Source organism: Eulemur rufifrons, chromosome 7, assembly GCF_041146395.1.
Source record: "Eulemur rufifrons isolate Redbay chromosome 7, OSU_ERuf_1, whole genome shotgun sequence".
In the NCBI taxonomy this organism is placed as follows: domain Eukaryota; kingdom Metazoa; phylum Chordata; class Mammalia; order Primates; family Lemuridae; genus Eulemur; species Eulemur rufifrons.
This window is the reverse complement of record NC_090989.1, coordinates 118,362,133-118,381,894: the sequence shown is the minus strand read 5'-3', so window position 1 is coordinate 118,381,894 and position 19,762 is coordinate 118,362,133. Positions and strand designations below refer to the sequence as shown.

Genomic DNA, 19,762 nt, shown 5'->3' with positions numbered 1-19,762 from the left:
GCTCAGCCCTCCCACCCCAGCCCCACCAGGTCCCCTCAGCTCTCTGCGGTGCCTTTCTTCCATCACCTTCCTACCAGAACTTCAGGCCCCAGCTCAGGTGAAAGCACCACCCAGAGGTCAAAAGAAGCCCGGATGGGGCGGGGCCAATAATAGAGGACACATGACTGGCAGTGAGTTGAGCTGATAATGTTTGAAGCCCAGTGATAAGAACATGGGCTTATCATGCTATTTCCACTACTTGTATATATGTTTGAAATTTTCCATAACAAAAAGTTCAAAATAGATCTTGCTGTGGCAGAAGTGGAGGTTCACAGCTGGGTTTCCCTTTAGGAAAAAATTGCCATTCAACTACAAGGAATGAAATTGGCTTAGAGGGTTCACCTCACCCTTCAAATCGAGGTCTCACTCGTCGGGCGCCACAGCCAATAGACAAGCACCAGGGGCATACCAGGGCCTGGCCGTTTCTGCCCAGTGGGGACTCCCTAGTGGGCAGCTCTTGCACTGGAGCTCCCCGCTGGGTTGGTGGAGACCCTGTCAGCCCAGCATTGCAGTCTGGGGCTTGCTCTTCCTGCTCCTTTAGCTTCCTCCTCCCTTTCCATCCACATGGTCAGATTTGCACTACAGACTGCAGCCTTCCCTGCCCGATCCTGCCTCCTCCACCTTCACCTTGCCCAGGTGTGGCTCCTCAATAACTCCATCTTGGCAAGTGCATCCCAGAGGGTCTAATCTGACACCACGGGGATGCAGGCCGCTTACTTCCCTCCTCACCCCCCTCGAAGCTCCAAAAATAATGACATACATACCAGAGAGTGAAAAACATCATGCTATATTTAAACATTTGCATATAATAAATTAGTGTTTTTCATACTAAAAAAATACAATGGCTATGTATATAACCTGATTTTGGAAATAATGTCAAAAATTAAATGTGTGGTCCTTTGGGCATATGAGATCCCAGCCAAGTGGTGGCCCTCCTTCCCTCCCACCCATGAACAGGCCTGCCAGACATCTAGACTCTGGGAAACTCTCCAAGATCACCCCAGGCTGTGTTGGGTGGCCTCTTGTATGCTCCTGTAACACCCTCGTCTGTCACTAGATTACTACCCAGGATGGCACTGGCTGTAGACATTCTGCCCCACCCACCTCTGCCTGCACCCCAACTCAGTAGCGAGAGGCTGGAGGAGCCAGCACAGAGTAGGCATTCAATATCTGACTTTGGGTCAATCACTGAATGATTGACTGAGGCATACGTACCCCAAAAAGCCCCATATATGACCTATCTCCAAAGTGTTCTTGCAGGTTTATAAAAGGCTTGGGAAGAGAGAATGAGGAACTCTTTTCAGTCTGGAGTGGCCACGGAGGTGAAGGAAGAAAACTACCCGGAGGTCCTGTTATAACCTCTCTCAAGCCTTGGGACCCAGGGGCACCGGCCAGGCACTGAGGGACTCTGTGGCAGAGCCCCTCACAGGTAGGGAGGGAAGAGATCATATCCACCCCCTGCTCTGTTTCTCTCCAAGGAGAAAACCTCTTGGTTGCCGGTGAAGACAAGAGACCCGGCAGCCTCTTCTGTTGGGGTGGGACCTGAGCTGACCCCGGCCAGGTGACAAGGCTGATCCTCTGGCCAGCCAGGCTCTGGGCCGGGATTACCAGCCAGGGACCCTGGGTCGGCCAGAGCTCCAAGGACCAGGGCCAAACTTCTCTGGGGGCTTCGAGCGAGACAAGGGCTTGGGTTTCTCTCTCTGGTCCAGGTCCTGGGAAAGATCTTCCAAGGAAGAGATCTCCAGGTCACTCTCATCTTCAGAAAGCTGCAGGGGTGAAGAAGAGAAGAAAATACATTTTGATAAGGGAGGAGGGTGGCAGAGAGCTGAGCACAATGCAAGGTGGAAATGGGGACAGATGCAGATTTGGAAGAAAGTGATAGGGAGACGCTGTTCCTCCTGCCTTCCCTCCTGCCAAGTCTCCATGCCTCTGAGAACCTGCTTCAGAGACCTGGGATTGGAGTGATTTCAAATATCCCTGAAATCCTACTAACCAAATCGAGGCAAGTGCCTTGAAAGGCCTATGTGCCGATCCGGTTGCTCTCGTTTTCATTTAAACTTTGTGCAGATTTTTAACTCTGCATACTGACAGAGCCAAAAGCCCAGAGCCTTGACCCTTCCAAGTTCTCAGGCTGAATGCACCATGAGCCAAAGTGCCCATGTCCTCTCAGACTGGCTCTCTCAGGCCGGATAAATGCTCTGACAGAAGGAGCCTGAGGGGAGCTCAGGAGCCTCAGGAATCCGTCAGCCTGGAAGGGGTCTGGGCTGCAGCCAACGGGACAGCTCAGAGCCAGCCAAGGGACCAGGCCACCTCCAGACCGCAGTCCCTGGTGTAACAGCTCAGGCCTCCCCCTCCAGAGCTCTCAGTGCCCTGCTGGCCACCTGGGCTGTGACCTAAGCCACTCTGTGCGCTTTCTCCTGGAGTGGAAGCCCACCAGTCAGAAAGCACGCCGGGCGGCGCGGCAAGCTCGCTCTGAGTGGCGGCTGTCCGTGCGGGGCTGCTGGTGCTCTTCCACACTCTGGGGAAAGGGACCAGGTGTGTTTTTAATCATTTGGACCATTACTCACAAACATACATGAACCACATGATAAACCAAACACACTCCATAGTAAAAGGGAGGAAACTGCTACCCAAAACCGAAGAATGATTGCCCACTACTTCTGAGTTTCAGGGCAATAGCATTGACCATCCCAAGATGCACCTTCTTGATTGAGAAAGGTGAGGAAGGAATGTGTAGTAAAGAGAGCTCTAAAGTTTTCTGCCTAAGGGTGTGGAAGTTGTTCCATGAAGGGGGGTCAGCCGGGAGAAGGGCGGTGAGGAGGGTCTGGTGATGGTGGGGCAAGCTCAACACTTGAGCTCTGAGCCTGATCAGACGATGGCTGCCACGGCCCAAGGCAAAGCCATGAAGACATTGTTAGCGATGAGACATGGCCTTGAATATTTAGAACAAAGGTGTCTAAATGTTCCCATTTTACGCTGTTACCGACTCATGTGCCATGTGGGGCTGCTCCAATACCCACCTTGGGAGTCTGCTCCACACACAGACTTGTGCTGGGTTGGGGGGAGCCCACCACGTGGTGAGGCAGAGCCGGAGGAGAGCAGCTGCCGCAGGGAGCCGGAGTCTGGGAAGAACTAAACTTACTGGGCAGTTGCTTGTAGGATGAACCAAAAGTCTTTTTAATGTTAACATGGACACAACAAGTATTCCAAATGGCCATCTCTCCATGTACACGGGGGCAGAGGGAGACAATGAGGCCACCTGCAATGTCCCACCAGGGCCAAGAATGACACTCGCTGGACCGTCCCCGATAACCCTCACCCCAGGGCCCCCAGACTCACAGCTGGCTCTGTAAGGAATTGCAGGGCAGCCTCCAAGTGCCCCACATCCTACCTGAGGCTTCTTTCCTAGCACGGCAGCCCTCTGTGGCCCGGCATTGGGCACTGAAAACAGACTGACCCCTCCAGCAGGCTTCTTTGCCGGAGCTTCGAGCTGCTTCTCCAGGTTTTTGACCATCGACTGCACCAGCGTACCTGGAAGGGGAGCAAGTGGCTGTGTTCGTGGGAGAAGCCTGGAGAATGAAAGTTTCATCCTGGGGGGTCGTGTCCAGGCTCCAGTGTGGACAGAGGGAATGTGCACAAGGGTCAGCAGGGAGGAGGTTGGCAGCCACAAAGAGGGGCCAGGAGAGAGAGAAGGCCCAGAGCAACGGGTGTCCCGCGAACAGAGGCCTGGAACAGTCTGCGGATGTCACTGTGCACACTTAACGGCACGGCTGGTGACGCAGGCTTAGGAGTTGCTCTTCCCTCTAAGGAGAGGCTGAGGCAGAACCTCTGCTCCGTTTGGGGCATGAACTGCATCACTAACATGCAGCTACGCCCTCCTTCAACATCTCCACACAGAGACAAGGAGAAATGTCATAAATACACATGAGCACAGGAGGGCTGCAGGCGAACTCGTGCAGGAGGCAGGAGCACGGCAGCAGCGCAGATTGGCAGCAGCGCAGATCAGCAGCAGACCCTGCTGCCTGGTCGCCACGGTGAGGGCTGGACCTCAGCAATGACCAAGAAGCAGGGAACTAACTACAGCCTCCTGGGATTCCAACCTCCGGGGCCTGCGCCGACTTTCGGACTTACAGCAGCCCTACACTGATTCATTCAAGAAATGTTTGTTAAAGGCCTACTATGTACCAGCACTGTGTTCCTCACCCTCTCATTAATCATCTCGTCCAAATACCTCATTTTACAATAAAACAACCAAACCCCTTGTATAAGGACAAGCAAGTAGCAAGTGACAGAGCCAGAACTGTCTCTGAAGACTCCTGACTCCCAGCCCCAAGATCTTGCCACCCAATCGCCCTTGCCCAGCAAGGTGTCAGTACCACTCCGGGGACCCGGTTCTGGTGGACTTTGATGGGCTGGCAGGCGTGGATTGCGCTGTGCACATGAAGAAGTACTGCAGGGTCCAGTAAGAGCGAGGACTATGCAGACTGCAAACCCAGGCTCACATCCCACAGCTTCTCCTGACTGACCTTGGAAAGATAAAATTCTAAGTTCTATAGTCTTTAGCTCAGCCTTGGCTAGAAAATACAACTAAAGCCAGAAGCTACAGGCCTCAGTCAGCAACTGTATAAGAAAACCTTGGAAGAATGGGAGTAGACATTGTTGTTTTGAGAAGAAAAATGCTCAGCTAATCATTGTAACCTGTTAGAAAATGATGAGTTTAATGAATATTTTCATTCCAGTTACCATAACACTTAGCTGAAGTCTCTGTGATGCCCCTTGCATGAACAGGTTGGATTTCTGTCTAAGTCTCTTAGCCAAAAGGGCAAACAACTTTCCTATGTGATGAAAAGGGCTGTGGCCAAAGGCAGCCTGTTGCAAAGGTCGACTACTCCCTTCTGCAGCTGCCTTCTCCATCTTAAAGATCGCTAGGAAACCCACTCTTCACTATTGTTTCGTTACAAAAAGTTACATTTGTTAAACTACATGCGTTACAGGAAACTATATTTGTCAAAATGTTCACTGTAGGAAACTGTTTTCCCTTAAAGTTGTAACCTAGGTTTACCCAGGAGGCTGCCTTGACCGCGGTGACAGTTAACTCTGTGACCACAAGCCCATGATCTGGTGCTAATGAACTCAAACAGCATAAAAGACTGTGAGGATATTCGTAAAATTAGGAACACAGTTAAAAGCAGTTCTTCCTGGGGGGAAAAAAATTTCTTTTACAAGCAAATAAATAAATAAATGACTTCAACACATTAACTTCAAAAAAATAATGCAGCGTCTCAATGTGCCAAGATGCTGGTTCTGTGGCCTTGAGCTAGTCACAACGTGTCCAAGGCTTAGTTTCCGCATGTGTCACCCTGTGGATACAGCCTTCCCCCATCAGTGCTGCGCGCGGTACACAAGGGGATTCGCGCAGAGCTCTGCTCAGAGCGGAGCACGTGGTGGGCACCCAGAAATGACAACGTAGAGGGAAACCCTTCTCTCTCTTGCCTTGAGGTTCCACAGAAGAGGGACGTCTGCTCCACCCACCGGGAAGGACAACAGGAGAAACGCCCTCTTGCTTTTTCCCCCACCGTCCTACTCTCTCCTCCCCACAGGAGTAGCCCGGCAGAGGGGTGGAGCGGCAGCATGGCCTGGGCCGGGCCCACCTGAAGGAGGGTCCCTGCACTAAACAGGCGATGCAGACTCTTTCTCTCCGACCCGGCCCCAACACTCCCCATGGCGGCCCGTTTCAGATCCCGCCCACTCAGGGACTGCTTTGCCCACCCAGCCCTGTGCACAAGCAAAGTCAGGATCTGGATTTGGGGAGGCTGGAGGGGCCCCCATTTTGGCCTCAAGTGCTGGCTGTTCCTCCAGACCAGCCGTCACAGGAAGCCCACGCCCTAGGCATTCCTGGGCCCGGCACTAATTAGAGTGAGGCTTTGCTCTCTACGTGGTGTTTATTCTCCACTGGAAAGAGCCTGGAGGAGAAAGGGGATGAGTGGGCTCCCCCAACCTCTAACAGTTAAACAATTCCATGCAAAACAAGGGGCAAAATAAACTTCACTCAAACTCTAGATTTCTCTTGATATCTCTGTTATCCCAGAAAAAAAACATCTGAGGGAGAGGAGGACCATCCTCTCCAAGTCAAACAGAGAAAGAGATGCCAAATCAGAAAGCTCCCAAAAAAGGTGAAGTGTGTTTCCAGGGCCTAGAGAAATCTGGGGGAGCAGGGTACCGCGGCGGTCCTGGCCCACTCACCCGAGGAAGCCAGCCCGCCTGAGCCCTTGCCAGGGGGCCGGGTGTTCTCCGAGGTCTCCGTGTCAGACCAGCCCCAGTCATCCTCCGGCCGGGGCACCACCCTGGAAGGAGCTCGAAGGGGCTGACGAGGCGCGCGCTGCACGGAGGCTCCCTCCGAGTCCTCCTCAGAACTGAACGGGGACGTGCTGCTGCGTGGAGGAGAAGAAACGAGAGATGTGCAGGCCGGGAAGAAAACCTCAAAGGCCAAACTTTACCACATTGCAAGCTTGTTCGGTTGGCCCAGAGCCAGCCCTGCCCCCTCCCTCCAGCCCAGGCCGCCAGGAGTCATCCGGGAGTGTGGCAGCCACAGCAGTCTCTCCCTTGGAAGATGGGGCTCACAGAGACGTCGCTCTGCCCGCCTGAGGACCCAGCCTGCCAGGGTGGCAACTGGGCTTGGGGGCAGAGCCAGCTAAGGGGAAGGTTTGTCCTGCTCAGAGCGAAGGATCTCCAGGCTCTTCTTTGGAGCTCAGGTTGGACCCCACCTGGGGTACCTCTTGTTCACGTCTGTCTCTGCCCCTCACCTGTCTGCAGACGTCTGTAGGGAGCCCAGAACAGGGCTTCCTGAGGCCAGGAGGCACTGCCACCGGCCCAGGGAGAGGGCAGAGTCTGGGGCTCACCTCGGCCCGGGCCCCGGGGAAGCAGGGGTACTGGAGGGTCCACGCATTCTGGGGCGTGGAGTGGGGGTGGACACCTGGGTCGGACCAAGGCCACGGCTGCCACGGCTCTGAAGAGTTGGTGTGGGTGGCTCTGCCGGCTTGGATGGCAATGCCACCTGCAGGGTCCTGATCTTTGGCTGGACCTCTCTGGCGGCCAGTGTGCTCTGCTGGCTTTTGACTAGAAACACAGAAAGGAATGACTTTCAGAGTATGCCTGTGCTGGGCCCTCAAGCCTGAGAGGAGGCAGAAAGAGGCTCCAACACACGGGAAACAGACAAGTCACTCCATCTCAGTGTACCATACAACCATGGCAGATTGAATAGCGGCCCCCACCCCAGGGCTTGCACTGCTAGCCAGACACGGAGCTGGGACCACGGTTCCACGGTTTCGTCAGAGACCAGAAGAGCAGCCAGGTGTTCCAGGGTCATGTTGTCATTTCAGGAGACGAGCAGGAGTCAGCAGGTCTGAAGAAAGGCTCAGCATGTTTGCAGCTCACCCCCCTCCATACACACAGTCCTACAGGTGGACTTCGCCAAGGCCACCTACCCTCTCCATGCACCCACACTGCAGCCGCCAGAGTGCAGACAGCCCTGCAGGAAGGCCCTGTTGCCACCAGAGGTCGCTGCAGGACTGCATGAGCCATCAAGATTGCCCTGTCCTCCCAACCCAGCCTGAGGCAAGGCAGTGCCCAAGGCAGGCAGTTAGACACAGCCCCCGTTTTCCAAATTGTATCAAGACTCATTTTGGGGGAAAGGGGCCCAGGATCAGCAATTTTTTATGGAAAGAGAAGAGAGAAAGTACATCACAGGGAGTCAAAGTACCGTTCACAAAACTCTTACATGTGTGGATTGAGTCACAATGTAAAATGCATTTCTTACTGTAGTTCAAAGTCAAAAATGTTTGAAATACAGTTGACCCTTGAACAATAGGGATTTGAACTTCACAGGTCCCCTTATATGCAGATTTTCTTCTGCCTTTGCCACCCCCTTCTCTTCCTCCACCTACTCAACATGAAGAAGACAGGGATGAAGACCAAATGATGATCCACTTCCACTTAGTGAATGGTAAATATATTTTCTCTTCCTTGTTATTTTCTTAATTTCAATTTCTTTTCTCTAGATTACTTTATTGTAAGAATACAGTATATAATACACATACAAAATAAGTGTTAATCTACTATGTTATCTGTAAGGCTTCCAGTCAACAGTAGGCTATTAGTAATTAAGTTGTTGAGTAGTCAAAAGTTACACACAGATTTTCAACTGCGAGGGTGGCTGGCACCCCAACCCCTGCATCGTTCAAGGAGCGGCTGAACCCTGCTTTCAGAACACGCATCTACTCAGGAAGGGACCTTCGAGGAAAGAGTGAGCTGAAGAGAAAGGGCAGAGACAAACTTGGAGACAGAAAAAAACAATAGCTTACAATCACTGTGTACCAGCTACCAAGTAAAGCGCTTCACATACAACCATTTGGTCCCCAGAGCATCTTCAGAGATTACCATTTTCCCTACGGGGCTTTGAGAGATTAAGAGACTTGCCCATAATTCCATGGAAGAAAGTGGTGGGTGCAAACCCAGCTCATCAGCCTGCCCCCGCCTTGGGCTTTCGCCACTACCTTCACTGTATCCCACAGCCTTGCCCCCGAACGGGAGAAGAGGCACAGTCCCGGCAGAGACAGGAGGGGACGGGAGCATTAGCGCCGCACCTGTGGGACTCAGGAAGAGAATGCGGACGTGGGGCTGGAAGGAAAGGTCTACAGAGTACCATGAAAACAGCGTGTTCATCTCATGCCTCAGTGTTGTGCCCAGAGAAGGCAGAAGCCCAAGGCCAGGGAAGGGGCGAGAAGGCAAGGGGAGGCTCTCCCTCCTGGTTTGCCGACCACAGGAACAGGGCTGGAGGGGGGCTGGCAGCTAGAAGGAGCAAGATGCCTTTCTTTTCTCTGGGAAGCCGGCACACAGAGGGTATTTCCATTCATCCTCCCTGAGTCCCTGTCCCCTCCCTCCTCTGAGTCCAGCCCACCCCTGGGCTTGCTCCGTCACAGCACCTAGTCCTGGCTGGTTTCCAGGTGAGGTGGCAGGCCACGGAACTGGGTCAGCCTCAGCAAATACTGTACTAAATGAGCGAGTGGACGGATGAATGAATGAATGAGCATTTGCGCAAATGAGCAAAGGGCAGGTTTGAGTGTGAAAGGCAGGTTAGCAGCCAGGACAAATACTCTTCTGTCTGTGATTTCTGTGCAAGACTAAGGAACAGTCCTTCACTTAGAGATTTTACAACCAGAAGTTTAAAATACCAGGACAGTTTCCCGGGTCATCAACACAATTTTTGCCATATTCTCAATCAGCTGTCCTGCTATCTATTTAACATTTTTATGTAAAATGACAGCACTTCTAAACATTTTAAAATACTTGCTTTATACTTGTCCAAGTAATAATTCCCATGAGCTCACAGGATTGCTATGTAATATTTTCTTCTAACTCACATGAAGAAAAATAAAGATTAAATTTTAAAATGACTGGTCCATGTAGCAACTAAAATCATCTCTCATATCCGCAAAGATACGTGGGCCACACTTGCAAAATTTCGTTGCATGAAGAGCTCAGATTGGGTCTGCTGGACACGAGACACTGCTTTGGCCTCCTGCTGGCCACAAGTGTCCGTGACAGAGGGGACGATGTGGAGGAGCAGGGCAGCACCCTGCATGAGCAGACCCAGACCCGCTGGAGCTCTCCCCAGGGCCTCCAGTCACAGCAGCCCAGTGGACCTGGGAATATTCTAGAAACGGAAGGCTCTCCAACCTAGGAACACAAATCCCCTTGCTCCATCAGGTCTTTGAGGACAGAGACTTGAGGGTCCTCATCCTAGTCCTCCACCAGAACCACAGGGCCTTCCCTCGTTGTGACCCCAGAGGCAAGGACAGGTGGCAAAGCAGTGGCTGTAACCTGGCTCAGGGAGCCAAGTCTTAGCTCTGCAGAGTCATCCACGTGCAGAACTGGCCCAGCCCCTCGTGGCCTCCCACTGGCTCAGGGCAGGGGACATCTGAGCTCTGAGGAAGTTTTCATTTGATTGGTATTTGCCTCTGCCTGCAGCCTCAAAGCTCCCAGGCCTGCGGTCTGTCTGCCAGCGCTGAAGGCCGGTGTGCAGAGCCCTAACGCAGTGGGCTGCCCTCGGCTGGAGCGAAGCTCGACTGTGGTCAAAGTCAGTCAAGCAGAGCGGCCAAAGCTGCTGGGGGAGGCAGCATGTCTGAGCAGAGGCAGTGCGGGTGCACCACAAGCTCTGGCTCTGGCTCTCCTCATGACCCTAGACAAGTGCCCCTGCCCCCACTCTGGACTCTGTTTCCCCAACAGAGGAGGTCTGGACTCAGTCACCTATGAGGAACCCACCAGCTCAGCCCTTCAGAGCAATACCCCTGATGGTAGGCCGGGCTCATACCTTCCTCGTGTGGAAATAAGCCTTGGCAAGAATGGGACCCTCCAGGTCACAGCCCCCGAGCAAGCCTCTCCCCAGTGTACCTGAAGGCTGGCTGTCTGGCTGGGACACCACAGCCGTATGCTCCTGTCTCTCCTTCACTCTGCTGGTGGTTTCCTTGATGAGCTTTTCCCTCAGACTCAGAAATTCAGAAAAACTTCGGGCCTTCTGCTCCCTCTGGGCTCTCAGCAGGGACTCCAGGTGTCTGAGAGTCTGAACTGAGATTCCCTTTGCGCCCTAGAGGAGACAGAGTTCACCTTTACAGACAGAGGCTACCCTTCTTCTCCTTCCCCTAAGCCTCTCACACCTGCTGCTGCTGGCCTGGGAGTCTGTGGTCAGCACCTGGTGCTTTTCTTGCAGGAGTGGGGGCATGGAATGAGGATCAGAGCAGGTGAGCAGCAGCTCCGCAAGTTGCTAAAAGTGCAATGGTTCAGGGTTCAGGGTTTTGCATAGAGGATAATGCAAAGGACTGCATCACAATTCTATCCACATCACAGCACAAGGGATTCAGATGAAACATGCCTAAGATGTCCCACCTGACTGAATCCTAGGATAACAGATTGTGGCTTGTTCATTTTTGTACCTGCAAGCACTAACATGATGCCAGACACATTGTCCATGGCTAACAATGTTTGAAAAAATAAACTGCAATAAACAAAAGCCAGGTACCCTTCCAAGATGCATGGGAAGTTGCTTGGGCTTTTGACATCCACCCAGAGCACATGGGAGAGTCTTGGGAGGCATGTGAGTCCAAGATGAGGATTCATGCAAGGTTAGAAAGAAACATGTTAATCAAATGTGAACACAGGGCCAAAGGAAGATTAAGCAGTAGTTGAAAACAAACATTAGTCAGCATCCTTACTAAATTAAACCTAGGTGTCTATTTTTTTTTCCCTAACTTGCTCTATACAAATAGTATTTTCAATGATGGGATGCTTGGCTACTTTAATAACAAGGTATGTTTTTATTTAAAAACAGATTTCATTGGTGCCTCTAATGATAACGTGCATGCTCTGGTTGAACACACGGCATTCAAATATTAACTGGTGCCAGACATAGCTTCCCGTGCCTGCCCACCCACGGCCAGCTGCTGAGCGGGCATGGCCACGTGTGCCACAGACGATGGACTTGAAGTTGGGCACTTGCCCAAGGGGGACCTGTCCGTAGGCCAAATTGAGCCAATTAAATTCCCTCTGGTAGAAAATTTAATTAGAGACACACAGGGAAGTAACCAATGAGTGGAGCACACTGAGAGGGCAGGACTTGGGGTGGCATCACCAGCCACGTAGGGCCAATCCCAAGAAGCCTCTGGAAGAAACAGAGAGACCACACTGCTGCTGTGAGTTGAGGGGGAAAGGTGTGTGGGCTTCCCTTCATGGACACCAAAGGAGCCCAGGTTGGAACAAAAGAGATGAATGAGTTTACAATGCAAACAACTGATCATTTGTCAGTTTGACAACTTGTGTCCAAATTGTAGGTATCGGCCCTTAAACTGGTGGCCCTGGAACTTGCCTTCTTTATCCCCAGGCTTTCCAGCTTCTCTTCCAGGGTGTCCTCCAGGATTGGCTTGAATTGCTTCAGCAAGGTGGGGTTACTCCTCAGGGCTGCCAGCACCTTCTGCTGTTCGTCCCGAAAGTCCCCCAGCTCTGTGGCACAAGACACCACCCAGCTCAGCCTGGGCACCTGAGCCCTCCATTCCCAGAGCCCACTGTGCCTGCCGAGCTCTCACGCTGCCACTGATCCTGGTCTCTAGCCGGGGAGCCCAGGGCCACTGACCCCTCCTGCGTGTCCACCCCCGGGTAGAAGCTGGGGTGTTTCAGCTCCTGGGTACCACTGCCTTGGCCCCTCCACCCACCTTCGTCGTTCGCATCCCCTCCCAGTCGAGACCTCCAAGATAATGAAGCGATTCTATATAAAGGGATATGAAATGATTTCCCAAGTCAGTTGTTAGCAATCTCACTAATTACAAAACAATGTGCAGAGTGTGTTCCCATTCAGGGAAAAAGGAAAAGGATGGATTCACGTATGCGCTTGTGTTTGCACCGTGTCTCTGGAAGGAGGTGTGAGGAACCAGTAACAGGGCACTTCTGCAGAGGAAACCGGAGAGCTGGCAGCAGGGAGACCTACTTCTCACCGCACACCCTTTTACACGGCTTCCTTTTCTTTTTCTCCTCCCCTCCCCCACCCCCGCCAAGTGCGTAGATTAGATTACCACCTCAAAAATAAAGAAAAGTATTATATTAAAAAATAAAATACCCCCATGATGAACTCTTTGATGACACAAGTCAGACCCTTTCCTGGCGTGTCTGTTGGGTAACGGTGGCATTGTCCCATCACAGCCTCGCTCGGGCGGGCCCTGGTCAGCAGGTTGCCCAGTGAGCTCTCATCTTTCCTGGGAGCTGCCTCTCCCCGGCTACCCTAGGAGCTCCTTGCAGTCAGGGAGCGTGTCTATTTCTTTCACTTTTCTTTTGTATCCCTTGGTTACAAGGTTGAGAGCTCTGCAAATCAGAATCAGTCACTGAGGAGGGCAAATAAAACGGCCGGCACCCAGTGCTCTGAAAAGCAAGCCGAGGTAGGTTCCTGCACATTGCTTAGGCCCTGCGTGATCTGCCAGCAGCACATTCATGATGCAGAAGAAAACCGCAAAGGCCATCTTTGAGCCAACTCAGTGAGTTCTCGTCCACTGCTCTGGACAGTACCAGGTGAGAGGCAGTGGGCCAGGCTGTGAATCAGATGTCGCTGCAAATCCTGGCTCAGCTACCTGCCAGCTTTGACTCCGAGCAAGCTACTGACCCTCTCGGAGCCTGGGTTTCCCCATCACTGAACCAGCAGATCGTGTATTAGCACCTGGCACACGCAAGGTGCTTAAGAAATGTTATTTCATGTCCTTAACCCCCTGGACCCCAGCTTCAGGTGTCCAGATACCGTTAAGTAGAGACAAACTAAACAATGAAGAGGGCAGCAAATCTGTGTTCTCTGTGGATGCCCAGGAAAGAAAACAAGGCCCACCTTCCTCGAGAGACTCCTCCTCTGTGTCTGCAGCCTTAGGTGCCTCGCGGATCCCTGAAGGGAGGAGGAACAGTTAGTGGCTCCAGAGCCCTGGACCCCATCCCCAACTTAGGGAAAAGTGCAAGACCGCAGGTGAGTACCAGCCAGAAAGAGCAAGGCCTCCCGTCAGTTCCTCTTTACCGCAGAGGCAGGATGGAGCAGTGGTCACACCCATAGACACGGGAGACAGAAAGATCAGAGTTCACATGCCCGCTCTGCCCCTGGCTAGCTGTGCACCAGATGGCAGGTCCTTGAACCTCTCTAAGCCTCAGTTTCCTCATCTAGAAAATGAGGATAATAATACCCACCCCACATTCAATTGTCACACCAATATAAAGAGACAACGAACATGAAGTGCTTGGTGAAGTGTGTGGCCCACAGCTGTTACTGATGTAACCATTCCGGCTCCAGCCCTGAGAAAGTTCAGGATCACATGAGTAGTGCCCCTCTTAACTGGCTGCAAGACTGGGAAAGATACGTGTTGTCCCAAGGCAGGGCATGGGGGGAGATGTGAGTTTGCAAGAAAAGGCAGACAGGGAGCTAAAGGCGTAGGACAGGGGAGCTGGAGGTGGAGTGTGAAGGCCCAGGCTTCATAAGGGGCTGGCCAAGGCCCTGCCAGCAGAAGCAGTCCCTGCGGGCCCACACTCCATTGCACACGGCCGCACGCACACTCACAGGCACACGTACCCCCACGGCAGAGTCCTCAAGAGGAGGACAGCATATGTGCCAAATGTGCCACATTCACATGGGTTTGGGGTCAACTTGCTGCACGCTGGGAACAAGGGGAAGGTCGCCGGCAACCCTGAGGCCTTGCCACAGGCACAGTTACCTAGAAAAGCCCGCTCATGAACACTGCCCCATCAATCACCACCCCAGGATCGTCGTCCCTCCGTAACACCCCCGTCCCTCTACAGGGAAGAACAGGCCAGGCAAGTAGCCCTGTTAGGCACAAATGCCAGGTGGCAGCCCTGTCTGTCCTGAAACCTCACCCAGCTGGACAGCCTGACCCCATGGGTCCCATGGGCTGCTGTCACCAACCCTCCAGCTGTAAATTGATTATGGGGAGAAAAGCCTAAGACAACAACCAAGACTGTTACAAACCACCTCATGCAAACTTACCCTCCTCCTTCCTGAGGGACAAGGTCTGGATCTGCAGAGAGGTGAACAGAGCGGGTTACACACAGCAAGGAACACTGTGGGAAAACTCTGCTCTGAGCAGTGTGCCTGCCTAGCATAGTGAAGAAGGGACAGTCACTGTTTCCACGCCACCCACTGGGAACGGGAAGGAGCTCAGATTCACCATCCCAGCCCCTCAACACCTCTCCTGGCTCCACATGCGAGCGGGATGGCAGCACACTCCATTTTCCCAAGGTGGGGAGGCAAGAATGTCCCCTCTTGACAGAGGGACTGTGGATGAAGGGCAGGAGCCCCAGAGAAGCAGAGTGGGACAGGCACAGTCAGCGCCATTGATGTAATGCATGGAATGAGTCCACGGTTTAATTCATGGAGAGCATCCAGGGCAAGGAAGAAGCTCTCTCCCACCACGTGGGCATCTGAGCTGAGCCCACCTGGGAGGAAGGAGGCCAGACACGATCCCTGCCAGGAGGCATGATGGGGACTGCCTGCTCACGCCCTCTCTCCAGGAAGTGCCTCTCTCCCTCCCTCCACATGGCTGCGGGCGGGGCAGCCACACGTGGGCAATGTGACCTCACGCCACAGCCACAGCTCACCATCCAGGCTGGGCAGAGAGTTCTGGACTAGTAATAAGTGAAGTCAAGAGCTGCTGGCAGCCAACTGTTTTGGGTTTTCTCAGTTTGTTTATTTGTTTGTTGTGCCACATGGAATAGATAAGAAGCAGAAGCTGATCTTCAGAGTAAAAGAAAAAAATGGAAGCAAATACAGAGAAAGGCACAGAGACACACAAAAGAGGAAAACTTAATCACATTCACATCTCTGGTTCCAGTTTGTTCCGACTCAGCTGCTTCCCTGCCCTGAGCTCTGTGGGATGCTCTGTCTACCTTCATGACAAATTCCTTCTTCTGCTTTGAGTTGCTTTGTCCTCCCTGCAGTGGTACACGCTGACATACCCCATGTCTCACCCAGTACCCACTCCCAGTTCTTTCCTCCTTTGCCCAGCTCTACAACAGAGGCTGTAAAACTAGCTATTCCCTTCCCAGCCTTCCTAGTTGCCCATATGACACAGTTCTGACCAATAATATAATAAGCAGAAGCCTTCACCAATGGCTTGTGCCAAATATGGTTGCCTGGTTGGGGCCGTGGCAGACAGCTCACAGCTGTGGGAGTCAAGCAGGAAACAAAAGTCTGATGACCGAAGACGGCAAAAAGAGAAACAGAGTCTGGTTCCCAATGGCGTAATTTTGCTGCTAACCAAGACCAGCAACGCTCACCTCTATTAACCTATTCTATTATCTTTAGCCAGCAGGTTCCTAACTGAATCCTTGGCAAACAAGAGTTCTGGGTAACACAAGGAGAAAACCTCCACACTGGACCTGAGGTGGCCACAGCAGTGAAGAGCTAAGAGTTTTGGGGGAGAGGGGACAATGAAAAGAAAAGCAGGGGTGGGGCAGGTGCTGGCTGGCTGAGGCGTGGCTGGGAGCTAGAAAAGCACAAATAGCGAGGGGGGCCAGACAGGAAGCGAGGACTGGAGAGTGAAGGTGGGTGCGCAGGAAGCTGTGTGCAGGCCGGTGCGTGAGACGGGTGGGCGAGGAAAGACGGCAATGACCTGAGGCCACAGGAGGGGCCCTGGAGGAAACGATACAGCCTTCCCACAGACCTGGGGCTCAGGAGGGACAGCTGAGCCTGGGCAGGGCAGAGAATTATCAGCAAAAGATGAGCAGTCCCAGGGGCCAGATTTAGGAGAAAGGTGCCAAGCAAGTGCCTTTTCATCACACTGGTCTATCTGACAACCTCATCAGGGGCTGTTCATTTATGGAAAGGGTACCAGTGAAGAAATGATGTCTAAGAACACTGCACAAAGAGCACAAGCTCTGCATTGACCTTCCCGGCTACGGTTGAATCTCACCCCTGTCGCTTATAGAGTGCCCCAGGTAGATTTGAGCAAGGCGCTTGACTTCTCTAGCCTGTTTCATCTTCTGTCAAACGAGAAGGGGATGCCTACCTCGAAGAGCAGTAGTGAGGCTTAAATGAGGTAATAAGCAAAGTATGAATGAGGTCCCGGGCATTTTATATGGTTTCTGCTGTCAGTATGACCCCATCTGCCAGCCATCCCTGAGGAAGATGGCACATCTTTAGCCTGGAAAGAGGCAGCAACATGCTGATCACTTTGTGCCTCCCATGCCGGAGGACTCTTGTCCCTCTTTAAGGAGCCTGAGTAATAAGACTGGCACCAATGAGCCCAGAAGAATACAAGGAGATTCTTGCAGGGAAGAGGTCCAGGGACACCAAGGCCTGGCTGAAAGGAGGGACAGACCTACCGTCTCCTCCTGGGAGGCGATGAGCCTGGCTTGTTCCTGCAGCCGGGTGCGGAGGGCGCTGATCTGCCGCTGGGACTGGGCAGCTGCCTTCCTCTGATCCTGAGACAGGGAGGCCTGGAGCCGCTCGTTCTCCTCCTGCAGCTGGTGGGCACAGGATGGTAGGTCAGTTAAATGTCTGCAGGGACCTCTGAGTGCCGGTGGCCGCAGGGCCAGCGCCTGCAGGCAAAGGCTGGTCGAGGGTTTCACTTGAAGCAAGTAAAGGATTTCTAGATCTGGGCAGGTGGCTTTCTAACAAGACTAACTACCTTCCAGTTTGGGGACATTTTTGAGCTGTACCTGGGAAGAAGAGTGAGACTGGAATGCAGGAAAGAAAGAGCTCTCGGCCGGGCGCGGTGGCTCACGCCTGTAATCCTAGCACTCTGGGAGGCCGAGGTGGGCGGATCGTTTGAGCTCAGGAGTTCGAGACCAGCCTGAGCAAGAGCGAGACCCCACCTCTACTAAAAATAGAAAGAAATTATATGGACAGCTAAAAATATATATAGAAAAAATTAGCTGGGCATGGTGGCGCATGCCTGTAGTCCCAGCTACTCGGGAGGCCGAGACAGGAGGATCGCTTGAGCTCAGGAGTTTGAGGTTGCTGTGAGCTAGGCTGACGCCACGGCACTCACTCTAGCCTGGGCAACAGAGTGAGACTCTGTCTCAAAAAAAAAAAAGAAAGAGCTCTCGGTCAGATGTGGCCACCCATTAAGGGACAGTCAAATAAATTGAGACCATTCAAAAACCATCAAGTGGATGTTTTTAGGTGAAAATAAGAGGTGAAGAAAATGTGTTAACATGCTACCTCTGATGTAAGAGCAGAGATAAAATGAGACAATCTATTGACACTTGCATAAACTCTAGAAGAATACACAGGAAAGCAATAAAAGTTATCACCTGTAGGGTGGGTGTTGGGGACAGGTAGATGTGGATGAGTGGGAGGGAGACTTCACTCACTGTAGCTTAGTATATTTTCCCTGTTCTTGGAGTAAATGTCTCATTTTAAAATGTTTCAAATAAAGTAAAAGCATCCCATGTGAATGTTGGTGCATTCCTATACTAGAGCGGGAGCATCTCCCCGGGGCCTGACTCTAATCTCAGCCTTTTCATCTTCTGAGCTTCCTGCAGGCAGGACCTGGGGCGCTTGTTAATCAGCTTCCTCCTCAGCTTGCCTCCTCCACAGGGCATTTTTACAAAAGCTGTTTTCACTGTCCTGAGGCTCTCGCTCCCTGTTCACCGTTCTCAGTATCTGAGTCCCTCGGTCTGGACTCCCCTGAACTATCACGGTGGTCCACAGCCTAGGGTGGGGGGAGTTCAAAGAAGAGCCCAAACACGAAGTGACCAGGTGATGCATCTGAGGCTTACAGCACAACCCTTCCTGGGGGGCCTACAGGGGCCACTGCAAAGAGGACCACAGAACAAAGGATGTGTTAGGTTCGGAAGAGGAGGCTGGAGGCCCCTGGTCCTGGCCAGAGAAGACGCTGACCAGGCAGCTGACCCTTCTGTGTACTGATGGGAGTCAGCAGCCAGGAATCACATGGGCAACAAAATATCCGCCAACCAGCTCCAGGTGGGATGGGGAGAGGGAAGGGGGGAGCTGAATTAGGAAAGGAGGTCACAGGAAACTAAGCCCCTCCCGATGACCCAACAAGAGCTACCTCTCTCTTCTCAGCCACATGCTCTTCGTGCAGTTCCTTTATTTTTCTCTTCCACTCAGTTTTCTGAAAAAGATTAAAAGCTTATCAAAAGGACCCCTGTAGGCATTAAAAACATATTATAAAGGTATAGGAACTAAAAAGTACTGGCTTATAATTAGGCAGACAGAATAATGGAACAGAATAGAAAGCCCTGACAATAATGGGGGGAAAATGGAAATTTAATCAGTGGGAGGAGGGGGAGATAGATTATTGACTAAAAAGTGTTGGAACAAGTGATTAACTACCTGGAAAAACATAGGAACTTAGATCCATATTTAATATCTTAAACCAAAATAAATTTTAGGTGGGTCAAAGAATTAAACATAAAAAAATAAAGCCATTAAAAGTACTAAAAGAAAATACAGGAAAATTTTATTTTTAAACCTCAGAGTAGGGAAAGCCATAAAGAAAAGATTGATAATTTGATCATTTTGACCACATAAACATGATTTATTTTTGCATGACCAAGCCATGATAAACAAAGTTGAAGGACCAATAGAAAACTGGGGAGAACAGCCACAACTAGACAACAAAGAGCTGAGTTAATTTCCATACATTACACAAACTCACAAATTGGTAAGGAAAACATTAATAATAGAAAAATAGGCAAAGACTGTAAACAGAGTTCATAGAAAAAAGATTGGCTTTTTTACAATGTGAAACATCAATCATTGGAAATACTTTACTGCTGACAATACCTGTTAAGCTCTTTCTCCACAATCTTGGAGAGCAGAAACAGAAGCACAACACGATGTAATGACTGTGCCCATCGCCCTTCCTTGCCATGGAATTGTCAGTGATCCAGACCATCTTACAACTGGATTCGCCCAGTGGTGGCCAGAGCCACCTCCTACCAGCCTCTGAGCGCAGACTGTGCATAAGTCTTCCCAACTCCTTGGTGACCTCACACTGATAGCATTAAATCAGCCATGATGAGAGTATTTATACCACAGAAATTGGCAGATGCTACAAATCAAAACATTTTTAGGCCAGAGAGCTGGTTGCTAAACATTTACCGTCACACCACTGGATCCATCCTAAATATCTTCAAATCCAGGAGACTGTGACTCTTTCTAAGAGTT

At 51.7% G+C, this 19,762-nt stretch overlaps 1 protein-coding gene across 1 annotated transcript in view; it reads right to left on the bottom strand.

The window, feature by feature from the left end:
• Window positions 1-812: 812 nt before the first annotated feature.
• Window positions 813-19,762, bottom strand: part of DZIP1L (DAZ interacting zinc finger protein 1 like) — a 41,643-nt gene continuing 22,693 nt past the window's right edge. The window contains exons 7-16 of the mRNA XM_069473195.1: window positions 18,642-18,704; window positions 16,948-17,088; window positions 14,612-14,642; window positions 13,454-13,507; window positions 11,957-12,090; window positions 10,489-10,681; window positions 6,939-7,155; window positions 6,301-6,467; window positions 3,431-3,570; window positions 813-1,805 (exon numbers count right to left, since the gene is read on the bottom strand). Coding sequence (XP_069329296.1) covers window positions 1,644-1,805; window positions 3,431-3,570; window positions 6,301-6,467; window positions 6,939-7,155; window positions 10,489-10,681; window positions 11,957-12,090; window positions 13,454-13,507; window positions 14,612-14,642; window positions 16,948-17,088; window positions 18,642-18,704 — 1,302 coding nt within the window. The 3' untranslated portion in view covers window positions 813-1,643. The remainder of the gene's footprint in view (window positions 1,806-3,430; window positions 3,571-6,300; window positions 6,468-6,938; window positions 7,156-10,488; window positions 10,682-11,956; window positions 12,091-13,453; window positions 13,508-14,611; window positions 14,643-16,947; window positions 17,089-18,641; window positions 18,705-19,762) is intronic.